Source organism: Phyllostomus discolor, chromosome 13 (genome assembly GCF_004126475.2).
Source record: "Phyllostomus discolor isolate MPI-MPIP mPhyDis1 chromosome 13, mPhyDis1.pri.v3, whole genome shotgun sequence".
NCBI lineage: Eukaryota > Metazoa > Chordata > Mammalia > Chiroptera > Phyllostomidae > Phyllostomus > Phyllostomus discolor.
In genome coordinates this window covers 34,229,428-34,242,572 of record NC_040915.2, presented here as the reverse complement: position 1 = coordinate 34,242,572, position 13,145 = coordinate 34,229,428, and the positions used below count along the sequence as shown (strand labels likewise).

The 13,145-nt window shown below is 44.1% G+C and overlaps 1 protein-coding gene and 1 long non-coding RNA gene across 2 annotated transcripts in view; one reads left to right on the top strand and one right to left on the bottom strand.

Moving 5' to 3' along the window:
- Nucleotides 1–13,145, bottom strand: part of DOCK2 (dedicator of cytokinesis 2) — a 362,016-nt gene that overhangs the window by 337,548 nt on the left and 11,323 nt on the right. Inside the window, exon 2 of the mRNA XM_036013875.1 lies at nt 4,195–4,278. Coding sequence (XP_035869768.1) covers nt 4,195–4,278 — 84 coding nt within the window. The remainder of the gene's footprint in view (nt 1–4,194; nt 4,279–13,145) is intronic.
- On the top strand, nt 6,062–7,372 carry LOC118497874. The gene is made up of 2 exons (XR_004900385.1): nt 6,062–6,940; nt 7,005–7,372. It is a non-coding gene; the product is annotated as an uncharacterized LOC118497874 (long non-coding RNA).

Genomic DNA, 13,145 nt, shown 5'->3' with positions numbered 1-13,145 from the left:
ACGGTTGCTGGGGGCCATGGCCTACAACCCAGGCATGTGCCCTAACTGGGAATCGAACCTGCGATGCTTTGGTTGGCAGCCCGCGCTCAATTCACTGAGCTATGCCAGCCAGGGCCATACCCTTCAGTTTCAATGAGACTCTCCATCATCGGGGAAGGAAGGAATTAACCGACACAGAGCCCCTAGGAGACAAGCATGGCTCTAGACAGCGTCTCCACTCTCTCTTAGTTTGTCCTCATAACCAGCCCAGGGCAAGGTGGCAATAACCCATCTCACAGGTGAGAAAACTGACGCCTACCTACCCGAGATCACTCGGCTAGTGGGTGGTGGAGCAGAGAATAACCTTCTGATTCAAAAGCCACTGTTTGGCTGGTGAAGGGTGGAGACAGGGAGGGCGGATTTCAAAACTATTGGAATATACAAAGAGTAAAATAAAAATAACAGTTACTCACATTCCTATCACCTAAAAGTAATGATTGCTAATATTTGGAGATATGTGCTTCGAATCATCAAGACTATATTATTTTTGTCTGAAATCGACATGTGCCATTATAAAGAATTTAAACTAAACAGAAAATGAAAGATACAAAAGTTAAAAGAATCATGGTGAATCTCATTACCCAGAAAAAGAAAAACACTGTTAATATCATTCCAGTCAACTTTCATTTATATTTAACATACAAAATAATAGGTGGATGTAATATAATTTTTAAATGCTCTTATAAAAATCAGCATATAGTAAAGATACTGTATAAATACAAATCTCAAACTCTGTTTAATACAAATTTTATTTAATAAAATTAAATATATTTTAATTAATTAAAATTTTAGTTAATAAAATTTGTATTAAACAGAAGAAAAAGACATTAAGTGAAATTGAAGAAAATGTTGAAACTTTAATAAAATGCTTCTTCTTCATCAAAAAATTTCCTAAAAACTCCTCTAAAATGAAAATAATTATGAAAAGCATGAAAAGACTGGAATGGTTATAGTTTTTTTTATTTACATGTTTTTTTTCTAATTAATAGTGACCATCTCTGTTACAAAAGTGATATGGAGTTAATCTGCTCTCTTTCCTTTCCCCACGGCACAATTTCATTAGTTGTTTTTAACTGGCCAGTTTCCTAACAGTTTCATTCTTTTCAGTAGCCACAAATATTATGACTTTCAATACTAATTTTTATAAATTGATTCATTTGGACTCAATGGTCACCATTATTTCCTTGTCATAGCTTTGCAATTCTTATATTTTAAAACTTTGAGTTGACTGGGTTTTATTTTTCAAGTAGTGTGGACCAAAAAAAGGGGGGGAAGGGTATGGAAAGTAACCCCACAGGGTGATCTGATTATAAATTCCTCATTGGGCAGGTCATGGTGGCTAGTCACATCCCAGGCATATAATTTTTTAGTGAAGGGTTTACTTTTGCCTTAAGCAAGGCCTGCCCATCGTGTCTGGGCATACAGGTTAACATGCCTTTGAAATAAGCTATAACCGCCCTCAAGAAGGCACATACCAGTAATCTTAGGAACTATCCTGTAATCCATGGCCACCTTTCTTTCTCCCACCTCCATGCAATCTTCCTTATGTTCCCTCCTTAATTTCGAGTGCAGAAAACTAACTGCAAAACTGTTATTCTCCAGAGCATTTGAGATCTTGCTCCCAGAAGCATACGTGGTCAGATCGGCTCAAATAGACTCATAAAAATTCTCTACCAGTTTGGACATTTCTTAGGTTGACAGTAGGTTTCTAGAAGGGGGTTTCGTGGCCACACCCAAGCTCTTTCTACTACAGCATTTTGACTAATTTTTGACTAACCCATTTCACGTTTTTAGTATCTGCAAAGGAACCATTTTCAATCAGAACCATAGGCAGAACGCCCCACCTGCAAAGCAGACACCACCAGGCCTGCTCTCAGAACCCTTAGCTGCCCACGGTCCTTAGGGAACCTTAGCACTCCATAAATTCCAGAGTGAAAACTCTGTTCGTGGGTGAGTCCTAATCATTTGCATGCTAATTCCTCAGACCCACAGAATTATTCTAACAGAATTCTGAGCATCCCATTTTCAAACTACTCATGAACTGGCAATCACTTACTAGATAAATATGCCCAGCTCTTTCTAGAAAGGTATTATGACTGCTTTTTACAAGAATCCATTAAAATAAGACCAATGAAATGAAATTAAAAGCGAAAAACCAGGTTAGAAGCAAGGACGCTAATCTCAAAGACAAATGAAGGTGGCCTGAGTGGGCGGGGCTCCAGGCCCGGCTACCACTGGGTGGAAGAGGCTACCATGTGGAAGACCGGCTACATGCAACCTGTGTGGTCAGGGTGCTGCCTGCAAGCTGTGTCTCCAGGGCAACTGCAGGGAAAGGAGAGGAAAATAACCTGTCTGAAGTTCAAGATGTAAGACAGGAAGCCTAATTACTGATGCTTTTGTATTGCCCTGTAGGCACGGGTGGGAGGGAAGAGTGTGGGTGGAGGCAGGGGCCACGGGCTCGTTGTGTGACCCCAGGCCAGTCAGTTCTCCTCCCTGAGCCTTGAGTCCTCCCTGCAAATGTGAGGTCTCCTGCCTGTCTCTCAGCAGTGGTGGCCAGTAGCACCTAAAAGACACCAAGGAGAGTTGTCTTGCTGTTTTTATTTTCATTCTCTGCCCTTGGTGGACACCCAGCGTTTGCTTCCTTGCCACTGGGCAGACCTGGATTTGCAGAAGAAAGGGCTGCAGTGTGGGGAGGGGGCAGGGTGTTTGGAATCACAGGCCTGGGTCTCCAGAAAAGTGTTCCCTCTCCCTGCCCCCACCCCAGTTTCATTCACTGTGTGTGTAAAAGGTTCTAATAAGGCCAGAGCGGGCTCTGCAGAGGCCTGGACACTGCAAAGTACACGGTATCCTCTCATATATAACCCAAAGTAACACACGCCAAAGCATAAGATCAGTGGAAAGAAGGTGAACAAACGTTCTCATTTTCTCCGTGACTCCTTTAAAGGTGTTTTGACATATCAAATTCTTTCCTCCCCCCAAAAAACAAGGTTTTCTGTTCATTTTTTGTGTGTCTGTGTCCAGGTGTGCTTGTGTGCCATGTGCTGCCCTGCAACAATCTGCAGAGTTGCTTTGGTAGTTGCATATAACTAATCCAGCATTGGAGATACTCCTTGTCCCCGTGAAGAGCAACTAATATATTAATTACAAAGAACTTAGCACGGGGCCCCAGCCCTCACTGTGGTGAGAACCCAAAGATGGCTAGCTCTGTGGTCTCCCTCCTTCCCTTGACTCTGTCTCCCCTTGAGGGGGGCCTCATAAACAGTAGCTAGCACGCCTGCCTCCTGCCTGCTGCTCACTCCCATCCCAGGGCAGGAGGAAGGCCTCTCCTAGGGGATTACCTGGGGACAGGGGCAGGGCGCTCAGCCCACTGCGCTTTTCTGTCTCCTTGCTCTGCCCTGCTGGCCATAGGAAGAGCGCACTCCATACCCTCCACAAAGTAGGTTTCTGAGCGGCCTCGTGCTGGAGCAGCTGGAAGAATCTGCCTGACGTCGGCCACACCTGAGCAAGCTCGTTTGGCCCTTACCCCCAGGCCATGTCCCCATGTCAAGATATCAGGGACTTGGATGATACATATTGACTTCTAATGACCTGAGACTCATGAGTATTAGCCTTTGTGCAGATTTTAAAAAGAACCTCCTGCTGCCACCACCACCATAGGTGGACACAGCCCAATGGATAGTTGGCTTCATAAGAGAATGGCACCTCGGTGTGAAGAGATGCCACTTGGTCCAAGACAGGACTCACTCCCAGCTTGCTGAAGGCAGTAGGCACTGCTCCCTGGGCCAGGCACAGGGCCCAGTGCAGTGGTACTCCTGGAATCAGGGGTGTAGGTTACTGGGCCCTTCAAAACCCTAATAATGCCCATTTTCCTTTGTAGTCGTATCGATGCCAACAAAGAATCGTATCTAGAAGGTGTCACAGGCCAAAACTGCCCCATCAAACCACCCAGTCAGGCCTTAAGCATACATTCCTAAACAAACAAAGTGTTATTTTCAGTAAATTCTAATTACTAATGTGAGCAAAATATATTTAGGTAGAGTACACAGAGTTGCAGTTTCCAAGAGAGGGCTGCAGGTGCTGCGTATGTACTGAGGGCACCCCAACTCCATCAGCTGAGGTCCTGGCCCCCAAGGGTTGCCTGGGCCAGGGACTCACCTCCGCAGGTCTCCTGGATCCGTACCGTGTCGCCAATCTGCAGGGAGAGCTGGGGGGCTCCGCTCCCCTGGAAGTTGTATATGGCTGTGGGACAGAAGAGAGAAGCAACCTGGTGAGAATCTCTGCTCCTTCCTGCTCTCCCCGCCTTGAGTTTATCTGATGCCCACGCAGCCCACATCATCTAATCAAAACCAACCCACTGCCTGCCACGGGGCTCAGTTCAGGCCCAGCCCGGCCCCTGAAGACCCCCACTCATTGGCCACACCTGACCTCGCCCTCGCACGGGCCCCGCACTCCAGTCTCAGTGAGGAGGAGGGTGTTTCTGCCATCTCCCATGGGCTGGCCTCTTACTGTCCTCCCAGCGTGTGCTCAGCTCACCTCCACCTCCCATTTGCACAGACACCTTGTGAGGCACGAACTGTGACCGTATTTTACAGACAAGGATACAGGGGCTCTGAGAGCTTCCACCACTTGGCCAAAGTCATCAGGCCAGGAAGTGACAGGAAGGTCAGCATCTGACCTGCATTTTCCCAACGACTGCGACGGGCTTCTCGCTGCTCCCCAGTTGCTCCACCCTGGGGACAACAGCCTAAAATGCCAGCCTCTCCACTACTCAACGGCCACACAACTTCCATCGTCCACGGAAGCCCTCTCTTTCTTCCACCCAGGTCTCACCAACCTTCATTCCTCCAGCTAAAGATTCCTGTTTCTCAGCCTTCACCAAAGTAAATCTTTCAGAACACAGAGTCCCGCTTCCTCCAGGAGGCCCTCCTTGGCTTACTCAGGCCACACTGAGCCCCTTTTCCTGATGGTTGGTAGGGATTCAGATGAGTTTCTAATATTCAGCAGTGCGCTCTGCCCTCACATGTCTTTACACTGTCAGGTCCTGGGGAGCAGTGGTCAATGAACAGAGTTCCTGCCATGCTGTTAGGGGCTTGGCAGCACCAGAAGATCATGCCATACCATTGCAATACTCAGGCCTTGCTCGCTTGCTAGGCAGGGCCAGAGCATCACTTGCTAAGTGAGGACCAGGCCACACTGTTAACCTAGACTAGAGATGCAACCTGCTTGCCAAGGGCTGCAATGGAACCACCAGCTTGGAAGTTCTTCAAGAACAACATATACAGTTTGATTTAAGAAAGCACCCTTAGGAGGATAGACAATATGATCCTGTAAGGTAGTCATTGTTCATTTGTACAGCAGATGTTAAGTAAGCAATTGTGATGTGTCAGGCACATGCTAGGCTCTGACCTTGCTCTTCTGGTGAACACACGCATAAATACAAGGTCACAAATGTGGTGCATGTCATGGAGTCTGGTAGAGAATAACAGAGTGTATTGACTTTCACTGGGGCAATTAGGAAAGGCCTCCCTGATATGATGTAAGATTGAAACAAGTCAGCTATGGAGACAGCGAGGGGAAGGGCATTTCAGGAAAAGGGAACATCACATGTAAAGGCTCTGAGGAAGGGAGGAACTTGTTGCATTCAGAGAACATAAAGACAGTTACTGTGGATAAAGTATGATGTGGGGGAGGTGACACAAGACGTAGATGATGCTGGAAAGGCAGGGAGCAGGTCATGCAGGACTCATGATGCATTTGGGCTTTATTCCAAGAGAATGGGAAACTGGAGTGATTGTATTTATGCAGGAGTAGCTTTATTGAAAGATAATATACCCATTGTAAGCACATAATTTTTATTCAGAGTTGTGTAACCATCACCATGGTTAATTTTGGAATAGTCTCATCATCTAAAAATATCTGCCCAGCCCCAAGTGCCCATTCCTCCGAGGAAGCAATTAAAAAAAAAAAAAACTCACAAAAACTGTCAGAACCAACTGTATCATAACTCTGGAAAATAGGTAAAAATGTATAGCAACCAAGCAAGTGGCTAATCAAGAAAAAAGCCACTGAAACCTGGTAAAGCTTTGGAACATTTTAGTTTATCCTTGTCCATCCTCTACCCCGCATCTTGGTGGCAGTCTTGAAAGTGATGTCCCATGTCCCTGGTTTGGGCTCCTGGGGTTGTAGGGAGCAGACTGACACTGGTCCCAAGACAATGCGGCTGTGCATTCTGACCCACCTGTGCGCTCCCTGAAGGACTACAGCCATGAGCCTGCCTTTACTTTCCTGACTTGGGACTCTGTTAGGGCAGGAGGGCAGCTATGCAGGTGTGTTTTTAAACACATTGAAAAGCAAAAGAACTACCTGCTTTCACAAGGGACAAAGAGTATAAGTTGGGGCAAGCAATAAGCCTGGAGGGAAAGGTTTAGGAGTGAAATGCTTTAGGGAATAAGAGCTTTGAAGAACACCTAGGCATGCCAATACCAGGGGACCTAGAGGCCACACACAGGGTTGGATGCATGATGAGAAAGAAGGTAAAAAAAAAGCTCTGAACTCTCAACGCTGGTTGACCTTCCAGCTCCATGCAGTTAGGAGATGCAGGCTAAGACAGAGCTGTAAATAGCCCGGCTGGGCCTTGAAGGTATGTCCCAATACACACGCAGAGTCCAGCTAAAAAGACCAGATTTTTTCTTTCAGTTACAGGAATTTAGAGACTTCAGTGACCACATGCCACAAATAAAACTTTTGAAAAGTTGCGAAATAAACTACTACAACTTCTATCGAGCAGTAACAACCAGTCCTGGCAAGAAAGGTGCAACTGATGCCCAAATTAGCAATTCTAATATTTAAGATATCTGACTTTTAACACAAAATTATAGAGCGTGTAAAGAAGCAAAAAAAAGTAATTCACAGGAATAAAATAAAGTAATAGAGTAGTATTTTATTCATTCACAGGAATAAAGTAGTATTTTATTCATTCACAGGAATAAAATAAATAAAGTAATTGAGACTGTCCCTGACAAAGGATAGACATTCTTAAGCTTACACAACAGACTTCAAATGAATTGTCTGAAATACGCTCAAATAGCTAAAGGAAACTATAGCCAAAAAGAATAAAGGAAATCAGATGATGTCTCCAACAATAAAGAATATCATTGAAGAGACAGAAATGGTAGAAATGAATCAAATAGAAATTCTGGAGCCAAAAAGTACAATAGCAAATGTGAAAAATTCATTAGAGACATTTGACAGTACATATAAGCTGGCAGAAGAAAGAATCAATGACCTTGGACATATGTGCCTTGAGATTAACCAGACTGAGGATCAGAAAGAAAAAAGAATAAAGAAAAATGAGCAGAGTCTAAGTGGCCCATGGAACACTATCAAACACACCAATATTCATATAATGGGAGATTCATAGTGAGAAGAGGAAGAGAAAAAAGGGCCAAAAGAATATTTGGAGAAAAAATAGCCAGAAATTTCCACTTGATGGAGTAAATGAACATACACACTCAAGAATTTCAATGAAATGCAAGCAGGATAAACTAAAAGATATGCATACTGAGACATAATAGTTAAATTGTAAAAAACAGCCCCTGGCTGGTGTGGCTCAATGGATTGAGTACCTGCCTGAGAACCAAAGGGTCACTAGTTTGATTACCAGTCGGGGCACATGCCTGGGTTGCAGGCCAGGTCCCCAGTAGGGGGTGCCCAAGAGGCAACCACACATTGATGTTTCTCTCTCTCTCTCTCCCTTCCTTCCCTCCTCTTTAAAAAATAAATAAATAAGATCTTTTAAAAAATAGTTAAGTTGTCAAAAACAAAAGACAAAAACAGTTTCTTAAAAACAGCAGGAAAGAAGCAATTCATCATGTACAAAGAATCCTCAATAAATTTATCAAGCGATTTTCCTTTGACACCATAGAGGCTAGAAGGCAGTGGAATAACATATTTACAATGCTGAAAGAAAATAAAACTGTCAACCAAGAGTTCTATATCCTTCAAAAATGAGGGAGAAATTGAGATAATAAAAAACAGGGAGTTCATCACTAATCTAAAAAAACAAATGCATAAGACATTAATTATAAATCTATGACAATGTAAATACACTGTATAAAGATGTGAAAACAATAAAAAAGGGAGAGATAGGCTTGTATAGAAGCAGATATTTTGTATACTATTGAAGCTAAATTGATATTATCTCAAACTGTATTGTTACAAATATAAAATGTTAATTGCATACTCCAGGTTAACCATTAGGAAGGTAACTAAAAATACAGAGAAAAGTAAATGAGAAGGGAATCAAAAGAGTAAAAAGAAATCACTTAAGCACAAAAGAATGAGAGATAAAGAATTGAGAAACAAACAAATACAAGATGTGTGTGTGTGTGTGTGTGTGTGTGTGTGTATAGTAGCAAAATGAAAGAAGTCATTCCTTACCAATATTACTTCAAATGTAAATGGACTAAACCCTCCTGTCAAAAGTCAGGGACTAACAGAAAGAATTAAAAAACAAACAAACAAATGAAAACCACCAGAAACCAACTGTATATTATATGCAAGAGATTCACTTTAGATTCAAAGACAAAAGTAGGCTCAAAATGAAAAAATGAAAAAAAAAGTAATAATGAAAAGAGAGTTGTGTCAGTGTACTAACATTAAACAAAAGAGACTTTAAGTAACAAAAAATTATTACAAGAGAAAAAGACATTATATATTGATGAAAAGCCAATACACCACTGAGATGTTGCAATTATAGGCATATACATACCTAATAATAGAACACTAAAATATATGAAGCAAACATTGACACAGTTGAAGGGAAGGAGTGACAGTTCAACAATAATAATTGAAGACTTCAATACTCCATTACCAGTAACGAATACAATAGCTAGGCATAAAAATCAGTAAGGAAGGAGAGATCAATACAATAAATAAGGAGACCTGATACATATACAGTGCACTGCATCCTACAATAGCAGAATACACATTCTTCTCAAGCACACAAGGAACATTCTTCAAGAGAGACCATATGTTAGGCCACAAAACAAGTCTTAAGAAATTTAAAAAGAATGAAATCATACAAAGCATCTTTTCTAACCACAAAGGAATAAAGCTAGAGATGAATACTAGAAAGAAAACCAGAAGATTCACAAATATTTGAAAATTAAATGACATACTCTTAAACAACCAATAGGTCAAAGAAGGACTCACAAGGAAAATGAGAGAACGTCTTGAGACAAATGAAAATGAAAGCACACCCTACCAAAACTTATCAATTCAGCAAAAACGGCGATCACATCAGTGAAGTAGGCCTTGGGGAAGAAATGTGATCAGAACCCCCCTCAGGCATAAACAAGAGGCATTAATAATGGCACTTCACTGTGTCACAGGCATGCTTTCAGTGGCCCTTTCATGTTGTCCTCACAACTATTGCGTGAGGTAGGTACTATCCCCATTTTACAGATGATAAAACTGAGGTCCAGAGGGTTTGAGTGATTTACCCAAGATCCCCCTTACCCGCCTGGTGGTAAATCACTGAGCCAGGACTCAAACCCAGCCCAGTGCTCTGTTCACTCTCTGTACCCATTGCTTCCCTACGGCACCTAGACAGCAGGTGTGCAGGTGTTCACTAGCTCCTGCTTCCTGCTTCAGTCTGGCCACATCCCCCGAGCTGCATTCTCTGAGGGAAAAGGAGGAACTTGCAGGCTACTTGGTTCAAAGACCAGTACAAATATGCTTTTTCACGAACTAGTCTTGTGAGCATTCTCAGGGATGGAAAGTTTCAGTCCTGAGAGACGATAAAGGTTGGATGTTAGGAGCCAGTGTCTCTGAACTCACTCTTCAGACAGATGCGGTTCCTGAGCCCAGTTCTGCTATTCACCAGCTCTGACCTCATGCCCACAGCCACAGCGGGTGATTGCACAGGCCTTGTCTTGCATAAGGCCCCCCGGCTAAGAGAGCCTTGGAGGCTGGCACCCAACCAGCAATCTGCTTGCCAAGGCCTGTGCCCTACCCTGGTACAGTGCTCACCGGGGGAGTGGTGTCTTTTGGTAATCCACACAAGGCCAGTGGCAGCCTACCTGAGCAGCATCTTCACCTTCCTGAGCCTCAGTTTCCCTAACTGTAGAATGGAGGAGATGAGAGTCCCTACCTGACAGGGTTCCTAGGAAACAGCTGAGAGTAACACAGAAAAAGGGCCTGACTCGGTGTCTGGCCAGAGTTAGCACTCCATCAACAACGGTCACTTTTCTTTTTATCAGCCTCCATTCTCCTTTCAGGAGTAAAACCTCCCCAAGTATTGCTAATCCATTCAGAAATTTTCCAGAGTTCTTCCTTATTGTCACCTTTAAATTCGCTTCTCCGCAGTTTGCAGCCAATGGCAATGTGGGTCAACACTGAATGAAATAAATCCTTTGTCCAAAAGAGAACCTTCACAGGGCCCTGGGGGACTCAGAATTCACTTTTCCTGCATACACATGGTCTATTTCTTCATTCCCTCCACACTTGGCCTGATTTTAAACCCTGTCCCCACCAAGGCAGCTGGTGATTAGACACGCTCCAGGTTGCTGGTGCCCTAGGTCTACGGACTCTCTGCTCCCTGCTTCCTCAAGCCCCGGAGGTCTGGATGAGGACTGAGGACTTGCCTGCCACAAATCTGGGCAGGGCCACAGGGGGTGCTGAGGTTTGCAACAGAAGAAAACCATCCACAGTACATGTTTGCTTCTGGAGCACTAGCAAATTGGGCCTGTCCATCAGGCACCTGGAGGGCAAGACTGTTCTGCTCCCTGTCTCATCCTTGGCTTTCCCTTGGAATCTCCCTCACTCTCTGCTCAGCCCTGTTAGGTGAGAAAGCTCCACTCAGTCAGCTTAAGATGCCTTGAGCAGGTGTTGAAACTTAGTATTCAATGTGAAGGTCTGTATTCATTCCAAGGACTCTATCTTCTTATAAAAACAAAAGTAACTGCCACTGCCATTTGATTTGTAAATGTGTTTCTGCTTCTGAAAAGGCCTCTTTTCTCAATGCTCCATTTGGGGAAAAGTAGACATGACTGACAAAGGAAGTGGCTTTGCATACCAATACCCAGTTCTGTTAAGTTTTCTAAATGACTAACAGGAAACTTTGAACCAGGATGCCACTCTTGGCTGAAGTGTGATTGCTTATCTGTGATCCTCACTTGAGTTGTTTCTGACCAGTGTAAGACTAGGTCATCTTCTTCCCCATTCCTTGCAGGCCTAACCCCTCTGAACTTTTGAGTGAGGGATGAAAAGGGAAGAAAACCATGAGGAAGATATAGGACAGAGAATACATAAAAACTGCTGCTGAAATCATAACCTGCCCCGCCCCAGCCCTGGCCACCCACGGAAGACAGACAAGTGGGGAAAAGGACTCCCACAGACACCCCTCCCAGCTTCCCCTTTCATGCAAGGTCTCTGGCCCTGGAGAATACTGACACTTCCCCAAGGACCATTTAACCTGTATCAAAATACTGCACTACTCAGGAACCCAAAATACTGCACTACTCAGGAACCGAGGCAGCAGCTGGTTACTGACAAGCCCACCCAGATCAAAATACGAATGCTTATGGCCAAGGACCAAAAGGGTATTTCAAGTACCAGGACCATCTGGGGTCATAGAACCCAATGAGGACTCTCATGTCGGAAACCCTGCATTGACAAGCCAGTGGGAGTAGCTACTCTGAGGCAGGTGGGACTTCCAACAATCCTGGGAATTGGATCCACTTTTTAGCCTCCAATGCCACTTAACATACAGAAGTACCCTGCTCACCAGAAGCCCGAATCGAGAGAAGAAAATGGTAAGTACCATTGTTATATCACAGGACTCATAGAAACAACCAGGGTGGGGGTCTCTGAGCTTTGGGCAATGTTAGGAGATAAGTACAATGTCTCCTTGGGATGTAAAGATGAGGAAACTGAGGCACAGGGAAGGTAAAGAACTTATCTACCAGATAGGTAGACAGAGAGGCAGAGAGAGAGGGGGATTCAGCAGCCTGGATTCTAACCTGTGTACATGCCTTTCCCCCTCCAAAATGGTAAACAGATGTACTGAGCACATACTATACACCAAGTACATGATTTTTCAATAGACATTCACTTGAGCACCTACTGTGTGCTAGGTACTGCTCTGGTTACTGGGGTTACAGTGACAGATAAAACAGACAAAATCCCTGGCCTCTTTCTCATATGAACTCATTCAATCTTCACAGTAACCCTCCAAGGTATCACCCGCCATGTAACACGTGAGAAACTCAGAGATTAAGAGGTAAAAGTGGATTCAATCCCAAATTGGTGTCCAAAGTCCTTGGTGCCCTGACCAGTCCCTTGTGGATGTCACAAATCATTGTACGTGTGTGTGTGTGTGTGTAAAGACCAGGTCCAGCACAAACAACACCCCTTTTTTATTACAAAACCTTTCACTACAAAATCATAGGCATGTCATTCTGTAATGTAACAGTATCACACTCAAGCACACCATATGACATTTTAGGTGAGATGTTCCAATTAAAACTGTACGTGATTACACCCAGGTATTACCCTACCAACCATACTCAAGTAGGCCTTACTCCTGCTGGACCCTGTGTGTGTGTGTGTGTGTGTGTGTGTGTGTGTGTGTTTATGCTGGACTTGCTCGTCTCCTGTCCTCTCCAGCCTCAGTGAGGGCGGAGACAGAGTGTGCCGGGTTGGGCACTGAGTTCCCAGGTGCTGAGAACAGCACCTGGTCCACAGGAGAAGTTCAGTCAGGATCTACGGAGCTTTAACAAACACTTGTTGAACGGACGGGATACGAACATGGAGGGCAGGTGAGTTCCTTCTTCCAGCTCTTTCTTGCACTTCCTGAGTTTCCTTCAAGAGATGCTGACCCAGCTTGCCTGCCAGTTGCGATGGCAGCCAGCAATGCCCTGTGACCCTTTGGGATGGATTTGTACCTCATCTGGGCCCCTGCCATTGCTGATATGTTGGAAAACAAAAGCTTCAGTGAACACCAAGAGGATAAGAGGAACAAAACAATAACGGAGAAAAAGAATGTAATTGCCTAAAGCTCACTCTTCCAGTCCCTCGTATAAGAGGAACAAAACAATAACGGA